At 43.9% G+C, this 12,343-nt stretch overlaps 1 protein-coding gene across 1 annotated transcript in view; it reads left to right on the top strand.

Moving 5' to 3' along the window:
* Positions 1 to 12,195, top strand: part of ESYT3 (extended synaptotagmin 3) — a 30,305-nt gene extending 18,110 nt beyond the window's left edge. Inside the window, exons 11-23 of the mRNA XM_063161656.1 lie at positions 238 to 286; positions 919 to 1,008; positions 1,873 to 1,935; positions 2,030 to 2,098; positions 3,195 to 3,260; positions 4,585 to 4,671; positions 5,479 to 5,628; positions 6,150 to 6,592; positions 7,581 to 7,670; positions 8,196 to 8,327; positions 9,763 to 9,868; positions 10,440 to 10,489; positions 11,374 to 12,195. Coding sequence (XP_063017726.1) covers positions 238 to 286; positions 919 to 1,008; positions 1,873 to 1,935; positions 2,030 to 2,098; positions 3,195 to 3,260; positions 4,585 to 4,671; positions 5,479 to 5,628; positions 6,150 to 6,592; positions 7,581 to 7,670; positions 8,196 to 8,327; positions 9,763 to 9,868; positions 10,440 to 10,489; positions 11,374 to 11,410 — 1,432 coding nt within the window. The 3' untranslated portion in view covers positions 11,411 to 12,195. The remainder of the gene's footprint in view (positions 1 to 237; positions 287 to 918; positions 1,009 to 1,872; positions 1,936 to 2,029; positions 2,099 to 3,194; positions 3,261 to 4,584; positions 4,672 to 5,478; positions 5,629 to 6,149; positions 6,593 to 7,580; positions 7,671 to 8,195; positions 8,328 to 9,762; positions 9,869 to 10,439; positions 10,490 to 11,373) is intronic.
* Positions 12,196 to 12,343: the final 148 nt, after the last annotated feature.

Raw genomic sequence — 12,343 nt, forward strand, 5'->3', positions numbered from 1 at the left:
TCCTGCAGAGAATCCTGGGAAGCCATTAGAAGTAATAGTTACTTGAGATTTACTTCAAATTTATTTTAGTTTTGGAAATATTTCAAGGGGGAGACTTCAGGAGTGTAAGTGTGTTCCTGCATGTACTCAGGTAACGTGGAGAAGTTGTTATTTGGAATAGACTTGACAGTGGGCTTTTTTGGTGGTTTTTGCTGTATGCCTCAATGTACATTGAAATGTTTGCTTTTTGCCTTTCAGCTTGCTGATAAGCCTAGTGGATGTAATGAATGACAGAACTGTTGATGAGGTAAAGATCTCGGCTTATTTCTAAATGTGGCTGGTGGTGCAGCTACATGCACTTATTTGTGCTGCTCTTCTGCTACTATGGTGTTTCTTTGTACTTTAAACTTCCTTGCACACTTGCAATGTGGTATTTTCACAAAAAAATAATACCAAAGTAGCCACTACAATAATTTTTATAACCAGGCTGGTAACCCCAGAGAGCCCTGAGGTTATGCTGAGCCAGCAGTGGGGTATCTTGTTGATACCTTGAGTCTTGTGTGTACCAAATGTTTTGTACAAAGCTGCAGATAAAGTTTGGTGAAGCAGCCTGTTTGCTGAGGGAAGAAATGATCTGACATTGCTGTGGTTCATCCTGCAACCCAGCACTATACTAACAATGCCAGGGTGTCTGTCTTTGCTGCTGCTGGTTGGAAATGTCCACATGCTTTGCCTGCTCATGGGCCTCTTATTTTAATTTTCTTCTGCCTTGTACCTAAGTAGGTGAACGTGCTACAATCTAAGTGTCAAAAATGCAAGCTAAGGTTCTCAGAGTAAAATTCACATTGTCTATTGTGTGCAAGTCTCAGAGTCTGCACCACATACATAAAGGCTACTCTGCCTCTCAGTCTCAAGCTGCTCTTTGTTATCTCCATGTAGTGGTTTCCCTTGAGTAAGACGACAAGCGGACACTTGCATTTAAAACTGGAGTGGCTTTCACTGGTAAACGACCAAGAAAAGCTGCATGAGGTGAGTGTATTTGCTTAAAGGATTCAGGTGCTCTGATCCCTGTCCAGTCATCAACAAAGGAGTGTGTAAAATTAGAAACCCCAGGCAGAATCACAGGAGTTTATTTTTGTCTGGCAAAGTTTTGATGTGATTCCCTCCCTGCCGCTCCTGCAGAGGAAGGGCATTTGCTTGCCCCAGGTCTCTTGGTAATTCAGGAGTAACTCAAATCTGGCAGCTCTTTTTGCTTGAATTAGCAAACCTTTGTGAAAGAAAAGAACCCCTGAGAAGCCACTTTGCAGTGAGTCAAACAATTTTTTTCCTCCCTCTTCATCTGGGATATGTGTAGGACCCTGGACCCCTGAAATAATCTGTACTAGTCATAGGCAAATACCCAGCACTGGTGCTTGGTAGAGCTGTATTTCCAAATGGTGTGTAGTTTGTCCAGCACAATTGCTTGGTTAAAGCACATCTCCCAAAGAGGCTGTTTCTTCATAACTAAGCAAAACCATTTGAATTCCACTGAAGTGAATAAAATTGTTCCCAGGCTTTGTTCTGCTGACCCTGGATTCATGTTGATGTATGTGGTTGAACATGTTTTTAGGTGTCTTGCTGCACTGGGGAACCCAACCAGTTCTCCACTGAGAGATTGACAAACATTAGAGGCAGGGAATTGAAAAGAGTTACACATCTTCTTACTGGTCTGCTTTGAACTGCCGTGCTGTGTTGACTTGAGCTCCTCTAAATTGCAAGTTTTAGAGAAAGGCAGAGAGCTGCTTAGCCTTCAGAAGCTGCCCTTGGAATTTTGCTATGTGTTGCATTGTCCTTGGTGGGTGATCCATGACTACTTTGTGTTTTGATTTGTTTTATCTTTCCCTGCCTTTACAGGATAAGAAGGGTCTGTCTACAGCAATTCTGATTGTCTACTTGGACAGTGCCTTTAACCTCCCTGTAAGTACAAACCCATGCAGCAGCCTTCACTCCTAACCTCCTTTTCTTATAAAACAACAAATTAATTGTTTTAAATACTCTTTCACCAATTCAGAAAAACCACTTTGAGTATTCGAATGGTGAATGTGGAACAAAGAAGATCAAAAATAACAAGTACCTCAAGGTAAAATTTATATTCTTCTCCCACTTTGCAAAACAAGGTTCTGAATTATGTGGTATCATAGGAACCAAAACTAGCGGTGGTTAAAAAGAAATAATCTATCCTCTATCAGAATTTAAGTGATGAGCAGGGGTTCAAAATAGTGATTGAAAGCCCACCCCAGTGAAAGTCTAGGAGGCTAAAGTGGGAGTGCAACACGGTAATGTTTGATTGTGTGTGTGGTTGTCTGTCTTTCTTACACAAAAGAGAGCCTCCAGACATCAGACTAAGTCACAATATCCTTGCTGCTGCTCTTTCTTCCCTTGCTGAGCTGTTCCAGCTTGACATTGAGCAGGGTGGAATATGCTCATTTGTGGGAACTTTCCTGTCCACTGGAGACCTGACCACCAGATTCCTCTCCCCTTGGCTTTAGAGGGATTCAGAGGCCTCTCTGTCATTCATACCTTCTGTCTAATAGCTTCTGTTTACTTCTCCCCACAAATACAGCATTTTGTTACTGTGATGTAAATGGCAGGTATAGGGAAGAATGTACACATCACAGTCAATAATCCTTGATTCTGGACCTCACTGTGTGCAGTTTGTAGGTAGTGTTGTGCCAAGACCAGATTCTCAGCCTTAACTTCTATAGCATTAGTGCAAAGAGGTGCAAGAGGTTCAGTATTGTTGCTTCCAGACAGGAATTGTTATTTGATGCCAAGGACTCACTTCCAGCTGCTTTGGAGCAAGTCCTGAGCCTAGGAAACCAATTCTGAGAGTCCTAATTCAGTCAGAAAAGACCAAGATTCCCCACTGAGCCTTCAGCTCTCCTCTCTGTTTCCTCCCAGCTTCTGAAAAATTTTTAACTGCTCACCTGTTGAAACCTAAATACATAAAGCTTTGGCTTAAATATGTACTCTTGATGGTGGAGAGTAAGACTGTTGTGTTGCTGGAGGCTTTCCTGTGCACTGCACTCCTCAGGGGTCCCACATCCAGAAAATACTGCCAGCTTTCCAGCAACTTACTTCAAGTAAGAATAGTGGTTTGATATTGCTTCCTGAAAACTATAAGTTTCTTAATGTTTCTTTCTGCCTTCTTCTTTCTTCCTTGTATTAAATGACAGAAGATGGAACGAGAACCTTCCTCCTTTGTCCTGCTCACAGTTGGGAACAAGACTCAGAAGAGTAAGGTGAGGTTGTTTAATTCTTCTGCTTTCATTAGATGCTTTCCATCTTATGGATGTCTGTCCCCAAGTATCCCCTAGGAAGGAAAGGACTTCTTGTGAAGCTGATGTGAAGAGCTGTACTATTAGTGATGGCTGCAGAGCCTGGGAGTGGAGCCACTGTGCCATTGAATTGTGGTGGTGGAGGGTGTCTGACCAGCTGCTGTACACATGTGTAGTTCCATGCCTGTGCCCAAGAGTTCATCTTGGCCCAGACACTCTAGATCTATAAGTCTCCAATCCAGCTCATGGTTTCTCAGAGCAGGGTGTCATTTGCATCAAGCTGGCTTTTATTCCTTCCTCAGAGTCTTTCCTGGCTCCTGTGTATCACAGTTTTACTGTTTTGTTTTGTGTTTTGTTTTTAAACCTGGATGAGACGGATCTGCATCTCCTCCACTTCACTTCCAGTTCTTTTTTCATTATTTAAAAATTACTTTTGCATCATGAGTATGAGCAACAGCTGAGCTCTGCCCTCCCAGTAGCTGCTGTGTTCCCTGTCCTGCAGCTGGATGTGGATGAGCTCTTTGTTCTTTTGGACTTGCAGCAAATAAGAATGAATCCTGTTGGCTACAACAAGCATACAGGACTGGCACCTATTTTCCTTTATTCCTTCCCCCTGCTCCACCCAGAAATTGGGTTCTACTTGCATTTTTACCTTTTGTGGCTTTCCCTTTCCCTACCACATCAGCTGCCTCTCCTAAGCTAGGTCAGGCTTCCAGGCTTTCCCTGCTCCTTTCCACTTGCTGCCTGCACTCATGACCTGGCAGGGACAGCTGGTTTGCAGAGCAGCCACTGTCCCCTTGGGTGCTTTCCATGCTCTTTCCTCTTTGAAGTGGATGGTGCTGAAGCTGTGCCCTCCTACTCTTCCCACGAGTTCTACACCCCTGAAACTGCCCCTCCGGCTTTCCTGCCCTTGCCTGCAGCTCACTGCAGCTTTGGGAGCTGGCTCAGAGTGCTGCAGGCTGGAAGCAGTGCTCTGGCTCTCCCTGGGTGGGAAGGTGGGAAGGAGGGAGGGGTGCCTTGCTGCAGGTGAGGCAGGCTGCTGGTCCAGGCAGTGCTGGTGGGGCCAACTGCAGCTCACCAGACTTGTTCTTTGGCATTTCCACACCCCAAAGAACTTGTTCTGATTTTGCCAGAGACTTCACTTCCATATGCTTCTGACCTGGAATTTCCACTCTCTCTATACAGCTGGGGTGTAGCGTCACTGAGGGCCACCATGGCCCTCTCTGGTGATCAGTGTCATGGATTCTTTGCTTCTCAGAGACTAAGCTAATGCATGTTCTTGTTGCAGACCTGCAATTTCAGCAAAGATCCCACGTGGGGCCAGGCTTTCACCTTCTTTGTCCACAGTGCTCATTCCCAGTCACTCCACATTGAGGTGAGAGAAAAGCCTTTCCTTTGAAGACCAGCTGCACATCTGTAGGAAGAAACCTCTTCTATGGAGCCCAGTGCTTGTTTCTGTGTGGGATTGTCATATACTGGGTTCCTCCTACTAAAGGGTGGAAGAAGCACATGTTGCACAGACAATTCTGTATTAGGTGGTGGTGCTATCTACCTTTGTTCTAGCATCATGTAATGTGCAGTGTCTTAGTTCAAAATGTGGGATGTTTCTGGCTGCAAAGTGCAAAAGACATTTCATACAGGTCTGTGTGTAGTAAAGACATCAATATTTTGCTGTCAGAAATTGCAGCCTTCAGGATTCTCAGCCTGAGCCTTACCTCTTCACCTCTGTGTTCTGACTTGTTAGGCAGCCCTGTCTCTCATTAGCAGCATTGCAGCCACAGCCAGTTCTGGGGCTGGTCACTTGGATACAGAAAGGAATTGAACTTGGAAGGTGTATTGAGGTTAAATAGGCTAAACAAGCTGTTACCTAAAATACATGCAAAGATTTAGACCAGTTGCCATCTCAGTTGCTTAGAACATTGTCCCCAAAGCGAGCAAGGAAAATCAAGTGAATCTCAGGGCATGTTTTTTCTGTTAAAGCACTTCTTTCTCTGCATAGTTAGAAATGGGATTTTTACTACAAATGCACTAACTTGTTACACTCCTGGCATCACCCATTTGGATGTAACCATACTGAAGCAAATAAGCTAATTTTGGTTTCTGTCTGAAATACCTTCTTGCTTTGCTTTTGCATTCCCAGTTTGCCAGCTAATAAAAACTTTTGTTTTCTTCCATCCCCCAGATAAAAGACAAGGAGCGGGATAGTGCCCTGGGAACTTCAGTGGTGTGTCTCTCCCACTTACTTAAGGACCCAGGCATGACTCTGGATCAGAGATTCCAGCTGGACCATTCCAGTTCAGACAGCTTCATTAAGATGAAACTTGTACTGCGAGTGAGTTTGCCATATTCACTCAGTTTCCCATATTCACTCAGTTTCCTATTCATTTGTAACCAGGCAAAAGAGATGAAAGGTGGGCATGAAGAAAGGCAGCTTTGCTTCACAGTTGAGTAGAAAGCAGAAGTGTGATAAGGTATTTAAGTGAAATTAGAAGTGTATGGTGGAGTTGAGAGGTATCCCTGGGGCTTCATAAAATTTAGTGCAGTGCCATGGCTGAAAATTTTCTCACAACAATAAAGAGCTGGACTGAGAAAATCTAAGCTGGGGAAATCAGCACTGATGCTTAGGAGTTGTTTCCTCACTGTGCTCTGGATCAGTGTTTATACACTGCTCAGTACAAACACGGTAGGATAAGAGGAGAGAACACCACAGTGAATCCCAGGGGCCCCTTTCATCTCTAATGGCAGAGTTCTGCTGTTACAGCTTTGTGGTGAAATTTCCTTCTGGGTGGTAATGCTGGCATTCACCCCAGTGCTGTGGGAGCACAACTCACTGTCTTCCCTTGTGATTTTTAGGCACTGGATGTTGAAGAACCTGATCCACAAAGAGTCAAGGCTGGTGTCAATGCCTCAAAGCTGGGTCCTGTGCATGTCATGGAGAAGGCTGGAAACCAGCAGAAGTTTTCCTCTCCACAAGTCTCAAAAGTACCTCCCATGAGCAAAGACTCTGCAGCACTTGAATCTCTGCCAAAAAAGGACAGTGGTGGAGAAGACCTGAACGCTAAAGACAGTTCAGGAGCCCCTGTACCAAGTGAAATTGAAATTGTGTCTGGCCTTGATGAAGCAGAGGGCAAGCAAAACCCAGAGCATGGCCCACCATCAGCATTGCCCAGCGGAGCAGTGGCCATGCCCACACTGCCCATCCTGCAGGAAATGAGGGTGGCACCCAGTGTCACTTCACTGGGGTCCCTGCCTTCTTCCTGCTTTGAATTAAGTAGCAGCAACCTGGACATTCATAAGTAGGTGTTCTTCCAGCTGAGTTGTTCTTCTCTTGGGAAAGTTTAGGTGTTACTGTTGCATAGAGGTGAATTCAAGGCTACTAAATCTTTTGGGGTGTTGGGTCTCAAGTCACCTTACAAAGAATTTACCTAGGTATTTCAGTCAACAGCAAACTAAATTACAGGGCACTGTCAGAGCAGATACAAAGGGAAACTATTCACTCTATGGCTCTCCTAAGAGTGCTGCATCAGTTATATTGTTGAAGAGCTTCTCAACATTCATTTAGCAACAGGATTTTGAAGTCTGAACATCCCACTTCTGTAATAACTTAAACTCCTGATAGGCACCTCTGGCTGCTTAAAGCTCTGAATGTGTTTATCCAACACATTTTAAGACTGATAATGCAGTGAACAAAGCTTTTAGGCGTGTTTGTGTGTGGCCTTCTCACAGTGCTCAGTGTGAGGCTGCTCTGTCAGGAAGGATGGAGAGAAGGATTTGTTCCTCCTGAGGCACAGAATGGTGCTTGTGGAATCCTTAATCAACAGAAGTTACAAAGATCCACTTCATTTAAGAGAGCATCATGGTAGTTATAAACCTGAACATAAAACTCAACTTCAGCTGCAATTTGGTGACTGGTGAATTTTCTAGCTCTGAACAGGGATTAATTTATAAACTATTTTAAACAATGTTTTGGATTTTGAGCCATTTTAATAGCATGCAGAATAGAATATGAAAAAGGTCCCATTTGCATATACAGACATTTCTGAGGGAGTGTGTGACACACTAGCCTGTACTTTGCTGCTCCATCTACAGTGGCCACATAGGGGCGTTTTTGGCAGTTTGTGTTGTGGGACTGAAATTGTGTACCTGCAGAGAAGGCAGGGATGGGACTTCTGACAGCAAACTTAGGGTGCCAGGAAGAAGGATGGTGCCCTGAAAGCTGGTTTTAGTCTGCTGTGGGCTGCTCAGTGGCTGTATTAAAAGCCTTGCCTGTGCAATGTCTTGCAGTGGGACTGAGATGCCTCTGGGGGAGATCCAGCTGACCGTGCGCTACGCCTCCATCCGGCAGAGCCTCGTCGTGCTGGTCAATGGCTGCAGGTAATGCCTGTGATGGCTCACACAGGGAAGAGCTCTCTGAGCTCTGCCAGTCATCCAGCAAAGCTGGAGCAGAGCCACGTGCAGCAGGAGATGCCTTAGTGCTGGCTGGCTGCCAGCTGTGCAGCCTCTGTGCCCAGCTCTGGTCAGTGCCAGCAGCAGGTCAGGGAGAGAACCCAGCAAGTTGTGCTCGCTGCTGTAGAGATGCTTCCACTGTCATCCACCCAAAATTTCCTCTGGACAGCACTGACAACTGGTGTGTGTCTTGGGATGTTGGGATAGGCATTGAGACAAGGATTGATACCTATGACTGAATATGTAATTGTTAATTTAGGAACCCCAGTAAGTGGCCACACCCTCAGGAGTAAACATTTTAACTAAACAACCATCAAATTTTCTGTGCTTATGTTCCAACTCCTGGGATGAATGTTTTTGGCCTGTGAAGGGTTGGTCTGATGCCACGAGAGCCAAGATATTAAAACACACAGTGAGAGGACCTGCCTTGATTATCTGTTTTTCTTTTAACAGAAACTTGGTACCCTCTTCCAGTCGTGGAGTGGATCCGTATGTCCGTATATACCTGCTGCCAGACAGAAGATGGACAAGCAGGAAGAAGACTTCTGTTAAGAAAAAAACTCTGAACCCCCAATACGATGAGAAGTAAGAAAATGTAAATTGTTATTATGGTTGGAATGGTTATGATCTCTGTGAAACGACAGGGCTGGTGTAGCTCCTAGGGACTCTCTTGTGAATGTTTCCAGCTTTCTGAAACAAATGGCACTTGGACTGTCACTTACAAGTCCTTGGGGCTGGCCTTGCTCTGCCTGTGGCCTTGCAAATCCCCCAGAAGAAGGGTACACCTTCTTCCCTGTCCCTTCTCTGCCCCCATGCTGCATTTGCTTCTTTGCACACTGACATTCTCCTGCTGATTTAACTTCCTGTCATGGCAGAGGCAACCTGCCCATTCAGGAACCTCCCAGAGCCCACTGCTCTCTTCACACTGCTTTGCCTGATGCTTATTCTGACATCTTTCCAAAGGTCCAGGCAGAAGTACAGAGCCTTCTGAGGCTGGAGCACCCTTTGGGCACACAGGTGGATGTTGTCATCAAGGCCTGGTGGGAGCAGGGTAAAATGCTCCCACCTCTTTGCTGGCAGTGTCACAGCTGTGCCACTGAAATGGAATGTGTTTTGCATAAACCCAAACACAGTAACACTTAGAAGTAGAGCTCTTTTGAGAGGTGGTTTTAATCCCATAATTAGAGGAAGGTGCACATGGATATATATGAATATTGGTTGATCCTGGGTGGCTTATATTTTTCCTGTGTTATGTCCTTTCTGTGTAAGTCAGAGATGGAGAAAAGATTTTAAAACATTGCTTCTTAACACTCAAAACACCAAAGCTGAGAATTCTGCTTATGTCTGTTCTGAAGTAACTGCACTGATTTAGTGCCATCCCAGCAGCTGGGAAGAGCATCTCCTTTTCCCCATCCTCAGTACTGACGTATCCTGTACATCCTCAATTAAAGATAATGCTTAGCTCCAAAACACCTTACCTGTTTCACAGCTCTGACTTGAGGAAAAGCTATTCAGGTGGGCAGAACTGGAGTGATTTAACATGGACAAAACTCACTTGACATTAGCCATGTGTGCCAGAGGCTTGAGTCAGAATCATTAAGAATTTAATTGCCACAGGTTTCTGCCTTTGTCTGTTCTTGGTGTGGTGCAAGGCTGCTCTATGAACTTGGGGGTTGGCTCATGACTATTTCCTCTTGAGTAATGAACATTGCATGGAAAACATGCTGATCTTCCATGGAGGGGGGAAAATAATGTTAAATGGCATTTCATCATGGATGCATGTTTTCCTCCTTCCTCCTGGCACGGTGGACAGTCTGAACAGTGTTATCTTTCATGAGGCCTGGAAAAGGTTCCCTGCAATGTGAATAAACCCTCACTCTAGAATTGCCTTTTCTGTGTGTTCCTTCCCTGTTAAAGTCCTAGCCATTGATGCTGTACTCTGTCACTACATTCTGCCCACTGGTGCTCACAGGGTTTTAGTTTTTGCCTTAAGTCTCTTCTTTTTAAACTTTATTTCAAGGTTTGAATTTTTTGAATCTTTGGAAAATGTCAAGAAAAGGACACTGGACATTGCAGTGAAAAACAGCAGGCCATTCATTTCACAGGAGAGGAAGGAGCTGGGGAAAGTAAGTTTAAAGAATGTCACTACAGATATAACAGAGATGAACAATCTGGGCTATTCCTGAAATCCTCAAATGTGGCTCCAGTAGCTGATTCTCAATGATAGGACTGGAAATCTGGAAACAATTTTTTTTCTGCCAGATTTTCATCTCAAATGAGGCTGTATCCATGTGGGAGCTGTGTGGTCTCATTTCAGAAGGGAGCTCTTGAAGTAAGCCCTGGTTCCTGGGCCCTGGGGCTGCCTGTGTGGGGAATGGCTCCAAAAGTGCAAACACAGAGCTGAGAAAGGCATTGGGGTTAAACCCCACAATTTGCCAACACTGCTTTGACTTTCTGTGAACAGCTTTGATTCTGTGAGAAGTAAACTGCAATTGCTTCTTCAGTGACAGATAAATTTCCAAGTAGTGCTATAGGAAAGGGAGCTGGTTCATGCCTACACTATCCTGGGAATGTGGGAAGCTTCATTTTTCCTCAAGCCTGAGCTGGAAAGTAGGTCTGACTTGGGAGGAGTGGTAGCTTAGCTAATCAATTTATATGCTGAATAACCTACAAACAAATAAAATTTGCTTTTTAAAGGTGCGCATTGACTTGTCCCGGGAGGATTTAATAAAAGGCTTTGCCCAGTGGTAAGTACTCATCTCCATCCTTCCAAACATTGCTTTGCTGGGAGCTTGCATGACTGCTGTGGGAGTGAGTGCTGGTAACTGGGCTGTATTTGGGTGAGCAAGAAGAATATCTGACCTGCAAAGGCAGGACTAACTTGAGCTAATCTGGCAGTTCTATCTAAATTGTGTTAATCCACTGGCTGTGCAGTGCCTGCCCTGTGAGACAGCTCTGATGAGATGCCTGTGTCAATTATAGTCTTCAGCATATTTTAAGTTGCCATAAAAGCCACAGGGGCACATAAGTAAAAGAATTTTGTTTATTAAAGTAACCTGGCAACAAATTTTAACTTGAATAAAGATCTTAACTAAATACTCTGATCAGCAATATATATGTATGATAAAACTTTAATTACAAAGCATTTATAGAAACTATTATAATAAGCCACTTAGAGTTTTGCTTGTGCGTTCATTGTGGTTCTGAGGCTTGTGTGTTCCTGGTCTGAGGTAGAAGAGAGAACCAGGCTTGGGTGTTTTTTTCCACTCCTGTGTCTTTAGTAAATGGCAGTTCTTCCTTCTTTCTCCTTCAGTGGAGCCTGAGGAATGTAGTGTGGGTAGTCCAGGAGCTTGCCATCTGCATGGGCAGTGAGCCAATATTCCAACAGGAAAACCACATTTCCCTGGCCAGCTTGTGTGTGTGTCTCAGGGCAATTGTGGGGAGAGGAAAAAAGGATGCACCCAAAGTTCCTGGTGAAGAGCTGAAGTTTGAGGCCATCTCTGGAGCCTCCTTTGCTGTGCTGCCTGTGAAGCAGAAGCAAGAAAGCAGCCCAAGTTTTCTCTACTGTGCCAGTTAAAACTGTTAAGAAGGTTTTCAACTATGGTAATTACTTATTGTGTCTGTCTTGCAGGTATGAGCTGACAAGGAGCAGACGCAAGAAAATCTGATTTCTTCTCATGTACATAAATTACTGATTTTTCAACTTCCTATGGATGTACATATCTCTTGTAATTAACTTGTTTTGCACAGTCATTGCAAATTTGAAGCAGGCTCCAGCTCAGGACATGCAAATTTAATGATCCTATTCAGGGATTAGTTCTCACTGAAGTTAAACGTATTTTCCCCCACTTAGGGAATAATTTGTCCTTAAAGAATAAGTCCTTTATTTTTGCTATTTCTGGCAAATCCCTCCTCAAAGGACCTTTAAGTGTGAAACCTCTCTTAAAGAAGGGTTGTACCTGGGGAGATTTTGGACTGTCAGCCAAGTGTCATTCCTTTGCTTGGCAGTCTGATGGCCCTAGGAACTTGTTCATGTTGTTTTAACATGGCAGTGGTGTACTTTTAAAAGAATACATTTTGAAACAGTATTCTTCAGCTGCAGGGCTAGAGAACCTTTTAAAAGAGAAATTCTTTAACAGCTATTTTTTTTGAGAAACTAAAGTGGTAGTCCACTGTTCAAAAGTACCTTAGCTGATTGTGGCTGCAGGTATGTAAATAATGAGCTTCCAAAGCAGGAAGATGAACTCACCAAGATGTCATTAAGGTTTTAGTTTGTGACACCTTAACTGGTTTTGTCCTTTGTTACAGTACATTTCAAAATCTTGTAAACCCAGATTCTGTCTGAGGAACAGCAAAGTTTTGTAAACTAAGCTTTAATAATATTGAGGCAAAATATTTTTGGAAGCTTGGTGTACTTGTTTCTGTACAATAAACTTTTAATTGTCTTGCATAAGAGACTTGATCTAATCCTTTCTAAAACTGACTTTTGGAATACAACGATGGTAACTTCAAACCATCGCCTGAAGCAAATTTCAAAGATTTTTGGCCTAGATTACATTAACCCAGTCTGCCTCAGTCCATAATCAGAGAATACTCACTGA

Source organism: Melospiza melodia, chromosome 8 (genome assembly GCF_035770615.1).
Source record: "Melospiza melodia melodia isolate bMelMel2 chromosome 8, bMelMel2.pri, whole genome shotgun sequence".
Classification (NCBI taxonomy): Eukaryota; Metazoa; Chordata; class Aves; order Passeriformes; family Passerellidae; genus Melospiza; species Melospiza melodia.